Below are 20,076 nucleotides of genomic sequence, written 5' to 3' on the forward strand. Positions count from 1 at the left end.
AGGCCAGAGGCCCTCATATAAGGACACCATCTATAAAAGTTGTGTTAATACTCCTATAAAGTCTCTTAAAAGCAAATATTGTACATACTATTAAAGTTTACTTCATTTCAACCTTCTGCATTTCTGGTTTCCATTTGTTCAAGATTAAACTTCGAATATTACACACATCTGTTGGATAGGAGTTCTTCGATTTGTCTCAATGGAATGTGAGGGTTTGATGTGTGTCTCCATCATGTAGGTGGGTCCGTTGTGAGACATAGATCCTACAATGCTCTTGCCATAAAAAAAATAGATTTTGGAAATGCACCACAGATTGGAGACAATGTTGCCACTCAGCACCAACCTGGATTGTGAGTGCACAGAAGGGAAATTTGTGATTGTTGAATATGATGGCAAGCCATATGTTGGCCAGATCATGACAATTCATGGAGATGACATACAAATCAATTGCATGATCCAGAAAGGCAAGAAAAATTCATTTGTGTGGCCGAAGAAACCTGACTGCATTTACTATTCACGGCAGAAAATAATTGGTGTCATATCTGAACCAGAGCCAATGCACCATGCTGCTCGACTCACACCTCTTGATTGGCTAATGTTCAATCAGTAAAGGCATTGCGACCATCTCTAACATGGGCATATGAAATTGTCAAGCATCTGATTTGAAAAAATCTTGAAATTTGTGTTCGAAAATGAAATTAAATGTATGAATTAAACTACAAGATTTTTTGAGTCTTGCGCTGTCAAGGAGTCAAAGTTCATATTGTTAACTTTTTTTTTTAACATGGTTGATTTATCCAAATGAAATGTTATTTCTTTATTAACAAACAAATGGTCTACATAAAAAAAAAAAGACTGCCTATTTGTCAACTACCCATTTAACGCATCCATTGTGCGATTGAATCAACATGTGCATTGAGTTACTAGCACGCGCAATAGCAGCATAATGCCCATCTGGTAAGGAGTTTTATTTACTTAGAGGGTGCTGTAGGCCTGCTTGTAATAAAATGAAAGTAAAATACACAAATATCATTAAGATACTTGTGTGAATAAATAAAGCAGTAGCAATTAGTGGTGGGAATCTTTCGGTACCAATCTTTCTGGGGCCACGGTTCGATTAAAAATTGATTCACAATTTTTTATCTGATTTTTTTTGTACACACTGGACGTCAAATGCATCTGTATTTTGATTTAAAAACAACAACAACAAAAAACACCAGTCTATTGTATGTGTAGTCCTGGCTCAAGAAATCAGTGTTTACTATTAACTATTAACTATTAACTTACTAATAAATCAAAAATAGTTTACACTTCCCAATAGGGATGTGCCCAAATCCGAATATCGTGTTCGGAAAAGGAAACGGCATGTACTACGGAACCCATGGAGGGAATACGAACGAGATAGGAGGAAAAATATATTTCAATGCTTTCTCTGGCAAATATCGTTGGGTAATTATACTGTATATAAATTGCGGGCATCAGGGAGCCATCATTAATATGCAGGGCATTGAAATAGCTTTTGAATGTGCCCTCGCTTTTTTACTTTAAAGATTCATTATCACACATACTATGTGTATACTATGGAGCGACAGTACTTAGTTACCACACATTTTACAAGATTAGATGTTTATCCGTGGTGCTCAGGATCTGCAAATTATTCACCATTGTCTTATCTGTCACCTCTCCTTACTCTGTTTGTGTTAAGTGAAATTTGAGGTATACTATAATGTAACAGGCAACCGCTAGCCAGCGGCTAACCATGTCCCTTTAGTGGCCCCAGAGAATGCATTGTTCGTTTTTCATGCCTTTCCGGATATGGATTCACTATTCACGGAACATGCCTACGTCCCATAATAATAAACTATCAATAATTAATATAATATTTTTCCAAACACTTGGCCTAGCTGAAAAGGAGTTGAGTTTCGCCTTTTTATTTCAACAACACCATGTTGTTATTATTATTGTTATCATTGTTATATTAACTAGAAAATATATATATTTTTATTTGTGAATTGATGCAAATCGCTAGAAAAATCATCGCTATAAGATTCATTGCGATTTGTGAAACGATTTTTATTCTCCCACCACTAGTATCGATGTCATAAAATCATGAGTCCGTTTTGATTTAAAGGTCAGAAGATATAGCTTACATGAATAAAAATCACAAACATGACATTTGTAAATTATATAATTTAATATATGTAAGGAATAATTGACGACGGGCCGTTGAATTATTAGAAAAATAACCTCTGGCGTGCATTCTTTTTCTAATAATTCAATGGCCCGGAGTCAATTATTCCGCTTATACTACAGTTGATACACCTCAAAACATTGATCAAATGATATATTTCAAGGCATGTGTCCGGTTTTTGTACTTAAAACACTGTTGTGAGTAGGATTAGTTTCTTCCGCATCTCATCCAACGCCTCCATTGCTAATTTTAAAACATCATTTTAGACCTAGTACCGGAGGACTGAGCCGTTGATAACAGACCAATGCAGCTAATAACCAAGTTATGAGAGAGAGAGAAAGAGAGAAATTATGTGAACTAGCCTACCTCTCAGTCTGTGCATCTCTCAACAGTGTTCGGCAGTGTCTCTACCAACAGTGAAACTTTAAGTAAATTTTCCTCACGAACAGCACCATTGTTACCTCGCTTGTGAGAAATGTCATGTAGCTTTTAAGTTACTAAACTATTTTACTGATAAAAACTGAACAACATTAGCGCGTATGTATCTGTGTGCGCAAACTATGTGTGTGTGTCTGTAAGGGAGAAATAGAGTGTGTGCATTACGTACATAATAAAACATAATTTTGTGGCAAAACATGGAAAGATCTGTTGTTTTTATCCTATTGCTTACTATATTTATTTGTTTGGCCAGTGTCGTTGTGGGTTTTGGTTATTTTGCTGTTGTAAGACCTTTGAAATAACTGAAATCATTTGGCGAAGTGATATTTACATGTAATGCAGTCAAGAGCTGCCTGGAACTGCGTTCGCCGTGAGTTTCCCTTTAAAATAATTGCACACCTTAGTCCAATCAGATTCAAGCATTCAACGGGCCACGTAGTATAAACAAATTTATTCATTAACCATGTAATGTATTTTTTCAAATGGATTATGAACACTTAAATACAAGGAGTTCTAAAAGATTTTATGATTTTTAATAAATAAATAAAAACTTTAATAATGTTTATTAGTTCTAATGTTCTATTAGTTTCTAATCTTATTTGTTCTTTTAGTTTTTGCTCAAAACTAACCAAAATTAAAAATAGTTTATCATTTCTGCACAGGAGAGACTTGGTGTTGTTTCAAAACAAAGTGAAGTATATATCCGTATCGATATCGGCTATCGGCCAAAATGGTTGGAAAAATATTGAATATCGAAAAAATCAAATATCGTGCATTCCTACTACGATGTAGTGGTTTTCCGTTTGCGTAACTGTGACTAAAATGTATTTTCGGTAAGGTTAGATATGGTCATTGCCTCATTGGGCTAATTTGGGGTTATTTTTGATTGACCATTGGGCTAGTTTTGTTACGAAAATCTAGCAACCCTGAAAGTGTGTTAATAGAGGAAGCTGGAAGCTATGTTCCGGTTAAAAAACATTGTTTCAAGCTCAACTTAAAAAGGGCTCTTTATTGAGGAGTTCACAACAGTATTGGTCGAATTAAGTCTGGATTTAAAGCCTAAGGTCTTGGCTTTTATATTGCTTACTGCTGTTTCTGATTCTGAAGAAACTGACGCTTATATATTTATGTATGGCATCTGTAGATCCCTGTAGAAGTATTTTTTTATGTGTGGTGTGTCAAAGATTAGTTCTGTTATCTACAAATTGTTACATATTGTTTTGACCTTTATATAGGGTTTAATAATTTTGCAATACATGTACATTATAAAGAATCAAGTGTTCTGTACTTTCAGGTTCCATTCCAGACGAGAGACTCTACCGGATGTTCATCAATAACCAGGTGACCATGCTTCGGCCCAGGGAGGATGAAGATGGCTGGTTCAACTTATTTGTCATCCATCAAAACAGGTTCAGAAATGCTACTATGTTTAAGATTCAAATTTTTTCGAAATGATAAATGTTAAACTGTGTGGACTACTGTGTGGAGTAATTTTTTCCTTTTCATTTCTTGATGTCTTTCCTTATGATTCTTTGATGAACTGTTCGTTGTGTTTAGTTTCCATCTTTGTATGTGTGCATAAAATATGGAATGTATAACCTAGAGATCCTCTTGATAAATGTAGCCAATATATAAGCCAATATTTTTTTTGACAGTTGCTAAGTAACCTATATCTTTTAAACCAAGCTTAATGAAACTTGATACAGAAAAACAACAGGTCTTTCTGAGAATGCAAACAAACTCAAACACAGTTCATAGATGCTAGTCAATTTCAGGTCACATTATTTGTACACAATACACATTGTTTCAAAGCAGCTGTACATGTTGTTAACATTTAGCGATTTAGAGCTCAGTGACAATAAATAAGTTGAGATTTACTATATAGTATATCTTGTTTTATGTAAGTGGTACTATACGTATGTATGCAGGGAAAAAGTACACATAAAAAAATATATAGTTTCTGTTCAGATCAAATAAAGCAATCTTTAGTCTCTTTAAAAAAATCTATCAAAATGTATTTGCATTAATTGTGTCTGTTTTTTATAGGAGTAAACACGGGGCGACAAACTACATCCCTGAACAGTTTTTGGATGATTTCCTAGATTTGGTGGTGTGGGGTCATGAGCATGAGTGTAAAATTGCTCCAGTCCGTAACGAACAGCAGCTCTTCTATGTCACACAACCCGGCAGCTCCGTCATCACCTCGCTGTCACCAGGAGAAGCGGTCAAAAAGTTAGTGTGCCTGCACTCATATGTCATATGTATGCATACACCGTTCCACTAGGGATGAAAATTCTCACACTCTTTTCACGCTCACAACAAGCATGTTGATGTTGGCAGATCAGCATCTCCTGTCCATTTGAGCTGTCCATTTCCCTGGCTGTCTGTACTGCATGGTGGACATGCTGTTGAGGCAGGGAAAGCCCACAGAGAATGGAGGCTACACCCCGAGACAAATGTGATATGGAGTGTATTCAGGCAGGCAGAAGGTGGATCTCTTTTCATCAGCGGAGAATACTCACTGCCCACTGTTCTAATCTCTAGCGGAGCAGTCCCCACTCACCGCTGGCCGAGAAATCGCAAATATGCATTTCCCCCAGTGAACATCCTGCACCAGGTGTTGTGCAGAGTCAGGGAAGAGGAGTCAGTGCTGTTGGTTGCGCCAAAATGGCCCACCACATGCTTAAAGCAACAAGAAGTCACAGCGTGCAGCACTTCACGTTGAAAAGTTCATAGCACAAAGGAAAAAGATACTGATGCGTAGTGTATTATATCAATGCAACAGCTTATTCAGCTTTTTTTGTATGTTTTAAATATCATTTACTGTGCACGTGAAGCACAATTCATAGTCTTTTTCTGTTGTGACCTGGTAACATCATTCAAAAACAGCAATACATTCCAGCAAGAACATAGACCCATAGACCCTTATCTACTATTAAAGTGTAATAATGGGAACATTGAATGATCTTGTCATATTCATGTTCCCCATAGTGTCAGATAGCTTTACACAAAGTCAAGGGACCATCTCGAAATGGGATGTCTCCGGTTACTAACCATAAACTCGGTTCCCTGAGAGGGGAACAAGACTATGCGATTATGCCATGTTGCTTTTGCTAAGGTCTTTCATAATCTCTCTTATTTGGTAGAAAGATTCTAGGGTATGTTGCTCAGCACTGCTTACATAGGGCGTGTTTTTGTGCGCTTGAGTGCCATTGGCTATTGTGATGCAATGGTGCTAAAGGGGTGGTCAATCAGTTATTTTTGAAGGCTTGATTGTGTTTATGGGGTGCACTGTAACATGTGTTCATGCTTCATTTAAAAAAAAAAGTCACATTATCTTTCACATATTTTACCTTTATTCTACACCACTGTTTCCACTATTGACTTCCAGATTCAATGAAGCCCCTCCTTCAGAAATACGCAGTGGGCTCAGAATGGTTAGCTGGCCCAGTGTTTTCTGATTCACTAACCGCCTAGTGCACATTGTCCAGAAATCCGTTTGATTCCGAATCTGACTCTGAGAATATTACTGAAGAGGATCGAGCAGAACCTATGCAAGCATGACTCTTACATCATGTAGGATGTTTATTTTTTTGTAGTTTTCATATTTTTTAGATACATTTATTTGTAATTTGTAAATGCTCTGTTTATATTATATTTTGATGTACATGTATCCTTATTAAAGCTTTAGTACAGAATAATAAATTATTGCAATGTACCATTTTTGTAGAGTAGTTGTTTAATTTGCAATATATGCAATCAGGGAGAAAATAACAGCATTTCGACGGCATGGCAACAACACTCTACTACAACAACTCTTTCTCTCCTCTAAAGCAGGTCAACATGGCCTCACCCCCTTTGTTGCGTGTTCCTGGGGGCAGGGTTTATGTAAATTTTAGGGTTTGTGATGTGAGAAACCCAGGAAGAAGCTCATTGTAGTCCCTATCAGCCGTTTGTTCATAATCAAGGGCCCCTTTAAGCAAATAAGGCTTCAGTGTTTTGAGAGAAAGGTGTTTCCCCATAGTGTCAGCTTGCTGTATGCAGCGTCTCGTTCAGTAACCAGAGACTAGTGTTGTCAAAAGTACTGACTTCGGTATCAGTTAGTACTGAAATAAAAATTTTTTAACAATACCAGCATTTCCCGCAAACATTTTGAGCACTGTTGAGTGGATTCTTAAACACCTCTGATTGGTATGATAACAGATATGTCTGTGATTGGCTACAAGGATGATCGCTTCATGCTCTTCACCAAGCACTTAGAGCAGGTTTAGCTAAACTCTGCAGGACACCAGCCCTCCAGGACTGAGTTTGGACACCCCTGACTTAAACAGATACACACGGGAGCATTTGAAAGCCACGTCTATCAGCGGATCTCTAATATATCTGCTCATAGACAGATCCTCTGATAGATGCTGCCATGTCCGTGTGTATCTGTGTAAGCGCTCTGTGAAGAGCATGAAGCGATGATCATTGCAGCCAGTCGCAGACAAATCTGTTGAGTGCGTGAACACAATGACCAATCAGAGGTGTTTAAGAATCCACACAACAGCAATCAAAATGCTTGCGGGAAATGCTGGAATCGTCACATTTTTTTAATTTCAGTACCAACTGATACCGAAGTCGGTTCTTTTGACAACACTACCGGAGACGGTACTTTTCATTCATCCGTTTTCTTAAAAACGTTTTGTTTTTGTGAAAACCTTTATCTGAACTCAACTGTAAATCATGTTTTTATAGTAATTTTATGATTTCATATGTTATATTAGTCATTTCCCTACCCCGTTCATATGGTTTTAATTTTATTTGTGCAGGTCTTAAGAGGGGCTAAAGTGAAATGGAGAAATAGATTTGCAGTGGTGATCTTGTCGCATCCAGTGTAGACAGCTTTTAGCTGTTGTGGTTGGATGCAACCATGACTGTGTAGACACAAGGTCCCTCATTTCTCAATCTAACATAGAAACAAGCGCAGATCCAAGCGCACAAATCAACTTTTTCTTTTTCTTTTTTAAATAATAACATTATTGTGCTTGATTAACAGAGTAAATAACCCCAACTTAAGATAGGGTTCACGTATGATTCATGAAACATTCTTATAGCGCCATTCCCATCATACGAATGATTGTGGCGGCTAAAAAAATCATAATTTGAATATCATGCCCCTAAAAACACCCTGGTTTAGTAACCTTACCCCTAGAGAAATGACATGAAGAAACGTAACTTGGCCAAAAAGAGGAAGTAATTTCATGAAAGAGAAATTGATCTTAGTCCAAAAATACCCGTTAACCTTGTAATTGCAAACAATGTATATGTATATTAAGTACCAGTAAATATAACAAAACATTTACAAACATTATAAACACTATATAGTCTATTTATTTCCTCCTCCACAACAAATCCTTTAAATTTATTGGCATCACAGAACAAGAATGAAAAATAAGTGTAATAAAATTATATATTAAACTATAAAATAAAACACAAATTAGGCTATAGTGGTATTCATTATAAACAGAATACAAACATCAAACTAAAATGAATTTATTTTAAGCAAAACTAAAACGGCATTCGGCTCGAGTCTCTCTCACAAGAATCCAAATGTTTCCATTTTTGCCATGTAACATATGGTTGCTAAACTATTTATTATGTAAACAAGGCTTTGTACTTCATTCATGTTCCAATATCCACGTAAAACATCATCCTTCACATGCGCAAAAATTATTTTACAGCAAACTTTTAAATTGAGCAGTGTAACATTTATGTTTGGTTGACTGCACTTAAGTTTGATGATGAATGGCTGAAATGTCAAGTTAGTAACGCTAGAACTGATATGTTGTGTGTGCGCACATGAGGCGCCTGTGCGATCAGTTGGATTTAATAAAATAAAGATATAAAGAAAACAAATAAAATGCATTGTATGCTTGTTGCACTTTTTTTTTTTTTTGTTAATCTGTTAATTATTTAAGAAAATATTTAGTGTAGCCCTTTTTATTTATTACTTTTATATACTTAATTTCTGATGCAACGATGTGTGCATTCTCATGGTCTGTTGTTTATGCTGCAATTTGCGCATATAAAGATAAAGCCCTTAAAGAAAAAAAGACATGCCAATCTTACTGGTTAATTATCGACCAAAGAGCTTTGGTTGTCGGTCAGGCAGATAATCTAAATGAACAAAATGCTGTCATTATACTATTCTCTGCCAAATTTACTATACTGCACGCAAGTTCAGGCTAATTTAAAAACTTGCGTACACGAGCTGAGACCTGAAGTGAGATTTGATGGTAGCAATTATACAGAAATACTTGGACGACAGACTTTGCTCAGACATTTAAGGATGACCATAACATTTCAGATGCTGTGCAACGAGATTGGTCTTTTGGTTAGTCAGTTTATGCTGTCCCGTCTTGCAAAGTCACATGACTTTTTTTGATGCTCATGGAGGAATTTATTCAGTGTGTTTCCATCTCCCATTATTCGCATTAACCCTTTTTTTTTGCACAAGTCAAAAACCACATCAAGCGAGCATAAAAGCTTTTTTGTGAATTAAGGGGGGGGTTTTTTCGGCGAAATTTTGCATTTCCATCACTCGTTTCTGATGCAATACTTCGAAACAGTGTGATGAAAACAGCTAATGTTAATCTATATTGTTTTGTTGCTCAAGAAATCCTGTGTTTACATCTCTCTTATACTTGACAGAATGAATGAATGAATACCTAAATTTATTTAAATGTGTAAGTTTAAGGATAATGGAATAATGTTGTTGTTTTTGTATCTGGGTATTCCACAGGCACATTGGGTTATTGAGAGTGAAAGGTAAAAAAATGAATCTTCAGAAAATTCCTCTACAGACCATCAGGCAGTTCTTCATTCAGGATGTGACACTCTCAGAGCACCCTGACCTTTTCAGCCCAGAGCAACCCAACGTCATGCTCAAAGTCATGGATTTCTGCCAGGAGAAGGTACATGCAATGCAATTAATCATGTTAGATGCTATTAAAAACCAGTAGTAACTGGACAAATAAAGTTACTCAAGACCAATTTTGATGCTTTCTTAACATCAGATGGATAGATTACGTGTTTTCCACTGATAGGTCGGATTTTCTGTCAGGTTACTAATGTACTGATCAGTTAGAAAAGTCATATTTTAGAAGCAGTTACTACAAATTTTATCCATCCTCTTGGTCTATGGATTAAATATATCCTAAAAATATTTAACTTTATTTGAACACTTTGGAGCAAAATCACTTTTGCAGATTTGCAATCTTTGGACCAACAACTTTTTAGATTGAACAAGAAAGAAAAGGCAACAGTTTCATCTACAGAACTCAAGAAGAGGGAAATTCATGTGCCAAAGCAAGTGGCAATCAGAATGAGTCCTCAAATTCAGCATGAAATGGAAATTGCAATTTTGTTTTCTTGTGACGTTAATCTGAGTAAAAAGACTTCTCAAACAAGGTAAAATATAGGGCGGAACCAATGTCCATCAGAAATTGATTGGCTCATTGCGGTTTGCTAATTGCTGCAGTCTCATGTGACAGGTTACTGAAAAGTATGAGCTAGTACATGTTTGCTGAATGTTGGTGAGAAAAAGACTACTGTTTTGATGGAGTTGTTAAAATCATTCCACCATTGAGATATAATGTGTGAAGGTTCGGGAAAAAGTTCACTCAGGAATTACTGTACATTCCTATTTTATTCCTTTTATTCTTTTAGGTTGAAGAGATGCTTGAAGAGGCAGAGCGACAGCGACTTGGAAATTCTCTAACTCCTGAGAAACCTCTCATCAGGCTTCGAGTGTGTACACCTCTCTTTGCCTGGATTTACTATTTGTTGTTTTCTCAGTTGAAGAAATACTGGGTGATATACAAGTAATACATCTTTCATCTTACATCATGTGCCTCTCTCTCTCCAGGTGGATTATAGTGGGGGTTTTGAAGTTTTTAACACTATGCGCTTTAGTCAGAAGTTTGTAGATCGTGTGGCAAATCCCAAAGACATCCTGCATTTTATCAGACACAGAGAGGCCAAAGACAACATTAAAGGCAAGTCACACATATCTGCTTAAGCAATAATGCTGTAATATTATGAATATTGTTAAGATGCGCATTGAGCTTCTTCAGCTATAGCTCTAGTATTTTCACAATAGAGTGGCGAAACTATGACGTCACTTTGTAGGCAGATCGGCTGTTAGCATCACACTGGTTCCTTCGACAAAAAGCCAATGGGATTTTTACATGGGCTTTTGGATTATCACATAAAATAAGCTCTGTGTTCAGTCATAGTTCATGAAACTTACACGTTTTGTCCATCAAGATAATCTTCACCAAATAATACAACTTTTATGAATTTTGATGCCTAAATAAAAGCGCAAGAACTTAAAAGCTAAATTTAGGCTATAAGCGAACTACAGCACCTCGGTCGCTCGCCTTCTATGTCACCACCACCATGCTTCCCACAACTTTTCAAACTTATTTTTAACAAGTTCAGTGAAAAGTATTTAGTCTGTTTATGAATTTTAATCCACGCTACATGAACCTTTTCATATAATCTGGAATAAATACAAAACTAGAGCCAAACTAAAACTGAAATGAGACATTAGTAATAAATAGTATAGTGAATAAATGAAATAATCATAACTAAAAGACATGAAAGTAGGCCTGGGCGATAAAACAGTATCGATATTTATCGATGGTACACCTTCTTCGATAACGATAGAATTATTTTTTCGATATGGCGCACGATATAGGCACGTGCTATGAGTGACGCAGACAGCACACACAAACACAAACATGAGTGCTGTGCCTGCCTGTGATGAGGAGATTGTGAATAAAGAATGAATATTAGTCGAATTTAAAATAAACATTTGCATTTGAATGTTAGGTGTGCATCAGGGAGCGTCATTAGTGTCATAATGTTTTGTTAGTCTAGCCCACGAGATGTGTCGCTGCTGTGTTATGCATTCAAAATATTAGAGAAATATAGAAGCTCAATGCAGAGAAGATCTTGATTAGGTTAAAACCGAAACCAAGCCATTCACGCAGAACGCATATTCAGTGCATTTTTTAGATGGACAAATATGACTGCTGCACTCGCGTCTCATGCAAGAGATGCAAAGAAAGCCATGCAAAGTTAAAACAGTTTAAACGTTTCGAAAACACATCGCAAATTTGTGGAGGTTTATTCCTTTTCACTGCGTCTCATGTTTTTAAATGCAATCTGTGTGATCGGCGATTCGGCTCTTTGTATTAAGCAATGCATAAATACATGATGCTGTTTTGTTCATAATTGTTTATGCAATTTATGAAATTATATTTTATTTATATGAGTTAATTTAGACGTAATGCGCGGTTCTTTATAGACAATTTAAATGTGCTGCATTATTTTGCTCATTGCGCCCTCCTGTGGCCTCGGGAGACAAGCCAAAAGTTTCCTTAAAACGTATTTAATCTGCAAATAAAACATTAGAAATTAGATATTTGTTTAATTTTTATTGTGTGTTTGACTGTTAAAACAAAAAATATTTGTTGTTTGTTTCAATAAATTGGGTTAATTTAAAAATACAGTGATTAAATGTAAAAAAAAAATTCTATTGCTTTTTGTTTTAAAAAAGGTTATAAAAATGTCAATAATTATCAATACTGTACGATATGAAACATTATATCGTTGATAAATTTTCTAGCTATATCACCCAGCCCTATATGAAAGCACGTATTTCTGTACATTTCAAAATAGTTATTAGGTGAACCACTTTCATGGTTTTTATTTTTGGTTTTATTAGGGTGTTTTTATTTTATGAGGAATATTTCATCCAAAATAAACTGGGATTGTTTTCTTCCCTTATGTCCTTCCAAACCCATATGACTTTTTCTTCTGTGGAACATACAAGTACAAAGTTTGAAGAATACTGTTTGCTCCTATCCATGTGTAAGGTCTTACAGCGTCCTGTCCTAAAATGTGAATTCAAACCATTTTTTTTCTTACACATGCAATAACAGTAAATGGGTATACAATATCACAATATCAGATTTTCACTACACGATTATTGTGGCAAAAAAATTTCACGATAACAATATATTGTGATAACTCTGGATTCTCTGCTCAAAGGGGACATAACACTAAATGTTTCAGCGAAAAAATTTCACGATAACAATATATTGTGATATCTGTGGATTCTCTGCTCAAAGGGGACATAACACTAAACGTTTCGGCGAATCTCGTGTTACTTAATCTTGAGTACCTATAAGAGTAGTATTGCATCCTTCATATCTCTGAAGAGTCTTTAGTTTTATCAGGGTTATAAAAGAAAGAGACAGCTTTACGCTTCCCTCTGAAAACAGCCGAGCTCTTGGAGACGTGCCGTGGGTGGAGCTAAAGAGTTGAGAGCACTTGCGCACGTATAGCCAACAAAACACAGAAATTGTATGCAGTTTTACTTGCATCCTGAGGTTCCGACTCATGACGGGGATATTTTATCGCTGGGACTACTCCATCTTTTGGTATCAAACGATGTGCAAATCCAGCATCGAACTGGTTCTTGTTTATAAAACATACGTCACCGAAATGATGGGAACAATCCCACTTACAAAACCCCATTGCTGCCCCAGAAAACCAGACTGCATCCACGGGTTCTTTGGAAAGCTGAACAAGGTTATCTTTCCCACACATCCAAAACCACACGTGTTTGGAGACATTCTTCTCGAGCAAGTCCTGTGCAGCACTGCCGACGATTTCCGTAACCGAATGAAGCACGTTGATGGGCGTGCTCTTGCTCTCACTCTGGTTTCTGTGTGCGCACTCTTCTGGGAGAAGTGCGCATACTTTTTTTTTTTACTTTGGCCATGTTTAACATGAGAATCCAACTCTTTAACAGTGTAAGTAACAGCATGTCTACACCAGACATGATAAAGCAGACGTTGCAAATCATTTGAACAAGGCATCAGTTTATTGTCGGGGATTTGCCGTGTCGTGCTGCATCCAGTGTAGACAGCATCACTGATTATTCAATATACAATAGCTTATTTATATATAGGTTAATAGATTATTCAGTATACAAAATAAAATATACAATATGTTCTATTGTATTTTGTTGCATCGCGCCACGCCGCTCGCATCCGGTATAAACAGAGTGTTTAAATCAGAATGCATGAAATAGCATTAGACCCCCCCTTTAAAGAACATTTGACTTTTGAACGAGCTCCTCTAGCCGTGTTTATGAAAGAAAATTAATTTCTGTTTCATGAACAACTCTTCTGAGTCTGAAGTATTTATTTATTTATTTATCTATCCCAATTTGCTGCATCCAGTTCTCAAACCTGGGGAAGGAAATATTAGTAAATATATAAAAAATTAAAAAAATTCAGTAAATATAAAAATAAATTATTTTATTCCACATACTGTACAAAGCTACCTATTGCATATCTTCAGTAGACTTGGTATAAAGCATACATCATATAGACCACTTTTGAGATCCGTTTTTGCTTCCTTTGTGTCCGTTTTGAAGCTTGACAGTCCCAGTCATTGTAATTACATTATAAAGAGCAGCCAATACAAAACAACCACATTTCTTTAAAAGTTCGATAGAAGTCAGTCATGTGGGTTTGGAATGACATAAGGTTCAGTAAAGTATGTCAGTTTCACTAATGCTACTTCAAAACGTTGCTTGTGGCTTACTAATTAATTGAACATCTTGCATCACTGCATATGCACAATTTTTAGATTAGTATTTAAGTTTATGCTATGTGTGTTCTGTAGAAGAAGGTATGGACTTTGAAGCAATTCTCTCTCATCCCACCTCTGAGGTCTTACAGCTGAGAGTGGAAGATCTTGTGAAGGAATACTTTCAGAAAGCTGAGAAGGTTTGTAGTTTGTCTGTTTGTAGAGGATACAGATCAGTCATCAGTCAACATTCCGCTCAGTCCTTTTCAAACCTTCCACAGAATAATGCATAAGTAGGTTTCTTGAAAGGTTCTTGTTACTTTTGTTGAAGCTTTATAAAAAACTAATAGTTGTTTTTATTATTTGCAAGATCTCATTGGTTAATCTGTTAAGCCCAGAGCACATTCCACAAAAAAATAAAATAATTACAAAATTTAAAAACTAAAAGGTATCATTTAATGCTTAGAAGCTTGACATTACAGTATATAAAATCACTTTTTTCAGAAGCCTTTGGTTCTGTAAGCATTTTTCCCAGTGGGATTTTTAAAAAAGTATTTGTTAAAGAGTTGAACCAAACTAACCAGAGGTGAAAACTCAAACATTACAAACTTTGTTGTGAAGCAAAAGAGTATTTGAAAATTGGACAAAATTGCATGGGTCCCAGACTGTGTTCTTAATAGCTTTTAAGAGGGACAGAACTACATCCCATGAAGCATTGATTTAATCAAATGAAAAAGGACAAATACATATAAAACTATTAATTTAAAGATGTTGATTGTTTATAAAGATATGTGTATGTATATATATATATATATATATACACACACACATATTTAATTAGTTTGAGAGTGTATGGAGACATTCACAGTGCTTCATGGAAGTGGGTGGGTGTTAAAGAGTCCACTTGCTTGCTAGCTTGTTTCAATTTACTGATTGTAGAAGAACAATCAATCAAACAAACATGTTCTGCTGTTAAACATGATTATTTAACCTCTCAATGGTATCTGTTCAGCTAGTGGGATGCTCGTTTATTACAGTCAAATCCTATTCTAAACCTTTCTAATCTTGATTAACTATATCGTTGTTTTTTAAAAGTAATTATATAGCAGAAGTTACTAATTAATTTTTAACAGGAGTATACAGCAAAATTGTACACATCATTCAGACTTCTATTATGAAATCAAGAAAAGAGATCAATTCTCCATTTATGATGCATTATGATGCAAGAATTCATGTGAATTCTTTGTTTCTGTTTACGTGTTTGTTAGAGGTTGAATTCAAATAAAATATTGCCATACTACTCAAGATTTCTCAAGTTTAGACTGCTCTTCCACTCCTATAGCAGAGAATAATTGGAATGAATTCTTTGGGGGGGTCTATATTGCACTGTTTTTTTTCTGATACTGTAGCAGATGTTTGCAAAGTTATAATTTTCTGACTGATTAATCACATCTTACTGGACTGCTCTGCTTCTAATTCAAGTAAATGTGATTTTAATTAGTAAGGTCTCTAAAAGACTCAAACATTTCACATTTTTATCATATTTTAATTTAAAACATCTTGTGTAAATTTGTTGTATATTGTTTTGTTTGCTTTTTTATTATATTTTATTTTATGGGCATCTGTTTGTAAGGTGCAAGCTTACCCTGAATTAATTGTTTTTACTTGTTTTTGTAAACTGATGGATAAGTACTGTATATTGAGTATAATGAGTTTAGAAACGGTGTCTGTAATAAATTTGTTAAAAATAGTTATAATTTAAAGTTATCTACCCACTGTTTATATTTCGGCACGTAATGGTGTGCGTTTCTGTATGTGTTTGTGTGTAGAATGTGCAGTTGTCTCTGTTGACAGAGCAAGGCATGGGAAAGGCAGTGCAAGAGTTTGTGGATAAGGAGGAGAAAGATGCTATAGAAGAACTCATAAAATACCAGCTGGAGAAAACCCAACGCTACCTCCGAGAACGACGGGTGGAAGCCACAGAGGAGAAGATTGATGAGGAGGTAAAAGGAGGAGCATTTAAGGAAGATCTAGTGAGAAATCTTAATTAAACAAGGCATTAAAATAATTTTACAATGGCATTCTTTGCTTCCACAATGAGCTTACTTAATTGTAATTTCCTGTGACAATCTTACTCTTTCAAGAAACAACATCTTTGTTACCATTTTGAGCGTGTAAATTGTACTCAAGAATCAAAAAAGTAGAAGTAACCTAGCTAAAAGAAAGAAAAAGAAAGGAGATTCTTGTTTCATCATATTGAATTGTCTTTTCAATGCAAAGTGAAATTGCTTAAAAATAAACTGCAGTAAATCTTTTGTCGGGCAGACATACAAACATTTTGTTAAAGGTAGAAAACTCAATGGCTACAGGTGAAACACATCTATCTAGTGCATACGACAACAATTAAAACGCAGCCCAGTTGAGCACTAAAACTACAGCCATTGAATGGCTACTCCATCCTTTACACCCTCATGCCATCCCATATGTATATGACATTCTTTCTTCAGATGAACACACACTAAGGTTTTTAGAAAAAAGATCCATCTCACTGCATACAATTCCAAGTGTACAGGATGTCCAAAGATGATACTTTAAAAACTACACAAAGTGAAGGTGACACACACACTCCTGTAAGACATTGATTTATCAACAGGGGTTGTATAAGTAAAAAAATATATACAAATAATAATATTTTTAAAATGACCTTCAAGATCACTTTGTGTGGTTTTTGAAGTGGTCCTGTACACTTGCATTATATGGACTAAAAATCTTTGTTCATCTGAAGAAAAAAAGTCATATACGTTTGGGATGGCATGAGTACATGAGAGAATTTTTTCATTTTTGATTAAAACAATTAAAAAGTCTGTTCATATCATGCATCGAAGACAATTCAGGAAATAGTGGGTCAGCATAAGATGCAGCAAATCTTTCACATGACTGAGTAGAGAAATAACAATTCAAACGAGATCACTCGTTTCTGCGTCTTCCATGCCTGTGTTTTTGATCGAGTGTTTCTAGATTCATTCAGGAAACACGTAATTGTGCCCCCGAGCGTATAACATTGAAAACATGGAAACCTTTGGTGGGGAAAGAGTTCAACCTTTAACATTGGGAAAAAACGTAAAACTCTGAAAGAAAATAATATATTTAATACATTAAAATGTATTATAGGACTTCTTTTAAGGTTGGTTATACAGTATAAGGCTGATTTTGGAACAGAGTAGCTTTGGAAGCTACTCTTGTTTGTACATCTCAATCAATAAATCATGGCTCAGACAATATTACAGGGTCTCACTTTTACTTGCATGTGTCTTTAGATTCGACAGTTTCGAGACTCAAAGAGAAACACAGCAGAAGAGGATGAGGAAGTGCAAGAGGTCTCTTTTTATTTATTTTGCTCGCTATACAGTACACATTAACTTCTTTTCACATTCATAATTTACTGACATTCCTATGTAAATTAACCTAGCAACATTTATTCTGTTTCAGGCTATAATTCGTGCAAAAGCTCATAGGGACCGCAGTGATTCTGTTAGAGATGATGACCTCAACCTATCAGATGAGCCAGCTGACATTGCTGTGGAGTCAGATGAAGCGTCCACTTCTGCTCCTACAATCCGTGGAAGGGGGCGTGGCTCCAGAGGTACAAGCAGAAGAGGAAGAGGTATTTACATAAACATTCACAAACATATATAAAGTTTCTTTGATAGCTACTAACAGGTGGTGGAATCTTACAACATGAGTGGGGAAGACATCCTTTTGAGGGGAGGTGGACGTATAAATTACCAAAATTATGTGGACTCATCTTTAATTAAAAAGTTTTGGTATTCCAATTATTTTCAAATCTTAATTTTGTACCTAAGGCTGGGTGAAATACTGGTACAAATCTCAAGTATTATTTCTATCACAGTTGCGCCGGTGTCTCTGAACCACTTATTGGTTCGGGTGGAATATTATTTACGTTGTCATTTGCAGAGTGGTCGGAGATTCAATAGGCATGGGCGGACTGTAGGTCCAATAGCCAAGACTATTTAGACTCTGTTCAATATCTCTGATAGGCTGCTGCTTTCAAACATTCCCGTGATTATTTGTGTTTACAATGTAGTCTGAAGACAGTAAAAAATATACAATTTACAGCACGTTCTATTCATGTTATTTGCACACATTTCTGTTGAGCTTAGGAATGCAGTGGCCATTCAGAGTCGTTCAGATTAGTCATCGCTAAAAAACACTGGAGTTTTGTTTGGTGTGTACTCGCTGACTGAATTCTCTCATCATAAACGAGAAAGTGCAGATGTATGTACCATGTGGTAAGGGATTAATTTATCATACGGTGTTGACAGCTTCAGTGATTATAATGGGAGTTTTTTAAGTGCTGAAACTCGCACTAGACTGAATTCAGTGATAATGTTCTGTGACAATTTAAATTTTCTAGAGAAATCTTTCTCTAAGCATAAACAATTTATTAGCTGTTTAAATAACCTTGGAAATGAAAGAGTTACGATTAATAACAAGGTGATTATTAAATTGTGATCATGTTAAATACAAATTTAGCCACATAAAAAATATTTTATGACATGACACCCATGTCTTGCCTAAAAAGATGGGTTTATGGCGTGCAGCTAATAGATTACACTAACATTAGCCTACTTTTAGCCTTAACTTGGAGTTGGTTCGCCCTCTATGGTGTGTATGATGTGGTTTATGCACATTCAAAATAGTCGGTATGGGCAGATTGTTAACATGATGCAGGAAAAACTTTTGTATTGTTTACAAAACGGATGCATGTTCTCATCTTTTTTTCTGTTAATTACCATGTTGCATGTGTCTATTTTTCTTCAGTGCATCAACTCAGAATGCCTAATGTTGGTTTGATTGTTTGTGTTACATAAAAAATAATAATAATTGTTGCCTACCGGATGTAGATTTAATGTGGATGTGGTTCAGGTCATAGTCTTTATGTCAAATGGGTTGGGTCGGGTACGGAATTAAATTAGTGCTGCTGTTGGAGAAGGGGTCAGGTGTTATTTTATGTACTGCAGGTGCGGTTTTACCGAACAGGACCCGTGCAGGACTCTGCACTATAGGGTGATTCACAACAAATGAATTAGGGTTGCAACAATTCAATAAATTAAATAATTAATCATGAAAATAACCAACAGTGAATTTGCAGATACGTTTAAAGCAAACCAAATTAATTAGCTTACTCTTCTGTACGAAGCAAGTACATTAGGCCTTTTGGGATCCGTATAAAATCCCACTTAGGGAACATGAACATTAATTTGGATATCCCAATGCAACTGTATCTATGTCCTATACCTCCCTGGAACCTAAAGCTAAATATCTTAATGAACTTGACTCAGCATAAGAAGAGGTGACCCCTCCAAATCTATCAAACCATCAAACATTAATTCATTTTTAATTCAGATTTCAGTAAGCCTATTAAAATTCAGCTTGAAAGTTCAGAAAGAATCTGAGCGTATTGCGTTTTCCTGGGGTGTGTGTTTAAATGTGTGTGTGTGTGTGTGTATATATATATATAATGTATGCGATTTATAGGGATTTCCCCCCTTCTGGGGTATGTATCCCTGCCTCTGCTGAAAATTTTTTATCCACGGTGGGGATTTGTAGATCTAATTTATTGCAAAAAAATATTTCTATAACAGCTGCTATCAGATAGTCTGCCAGATAATCTATATATTTATAGCACTGTGATTTGTGATATATTTTCAATGGATTTTTTTTTTCAAAACATCCCCCCCTCTGGTTTGTTCACAAATCGCACCCTGTATATA

General features: G+C 35.7%; 1 protein-coding gene across 3 annotated transcripts in view; it reads left to right on the forward strand.

Annotated features, from left to right (window-relative positions):
- mre11a (MRE11 homolog A, double strand break repair nuclease) overlaps positions 1-20,076 on the forward strand; it is a 134,596-nt gene that overhangs the window by 63,739 nt on the left and 50,781 nt on the right. For 2 of the 3 annotated variants that reach the window (XM_016283182.1, XM_016283184.1), the window contains 10 exons: positions 3,924-4,038; positions 4,676-4,861; positions 9,414-9,585; positions 10,340-10,420; positions 10,539-10,668; positions 14,378-14,481; positions 16,111-16,284; positions 17,599-17,658; positions 17,771-17,945; positions 19,503-19,506. In XM_016283182.1, the coding sequence (XP_016138668.1) occupies positions 3,924-4,038; positions 4,676-4,861; positions 9,414-9,585; positions 10,340-10,420; positions 10,539-10,668; positions 14,378-14,481; positions 16,111-16,284; positions 17,599-17,658; positions 17,771-17,945; positions 19,503-19,506 (1,201 nt within the window). The remainder of the gene's footprint in view (positions 1-3,923; positions 4,039-4,675; positions 4,862-9,413; positions 9,586-10,339; positions 10,421-10,538; positions 10,669-14,377; positions 14,482-16,110; positions 16,285-17,598; positions 17,659-17,770; positions 17,946-19,502; positions 19,507-20,076) is intronic. The other variant, XM_016283185.1, reaches the window with a different exon arrangement.

The sequence above is a fragment of the Sinocyclocheilus grahami genome, unplaced genomic scaffold, assembly GCF_001515645.1.
Source record: "Sinocyclocheilus grahami isolate Dianchi unplaced genomic scaffold, SAMN03320097.WGS_v1.1 scaffold171.1, whole genome shotgun sequence".
Lineage (NCBI taxonomy): Eukaryota > Metazoa > Chordata > Actinopteri > Cypriniformes > Cyprinidae > Sinocyclocheilus > Sinocyclocheilus grahami.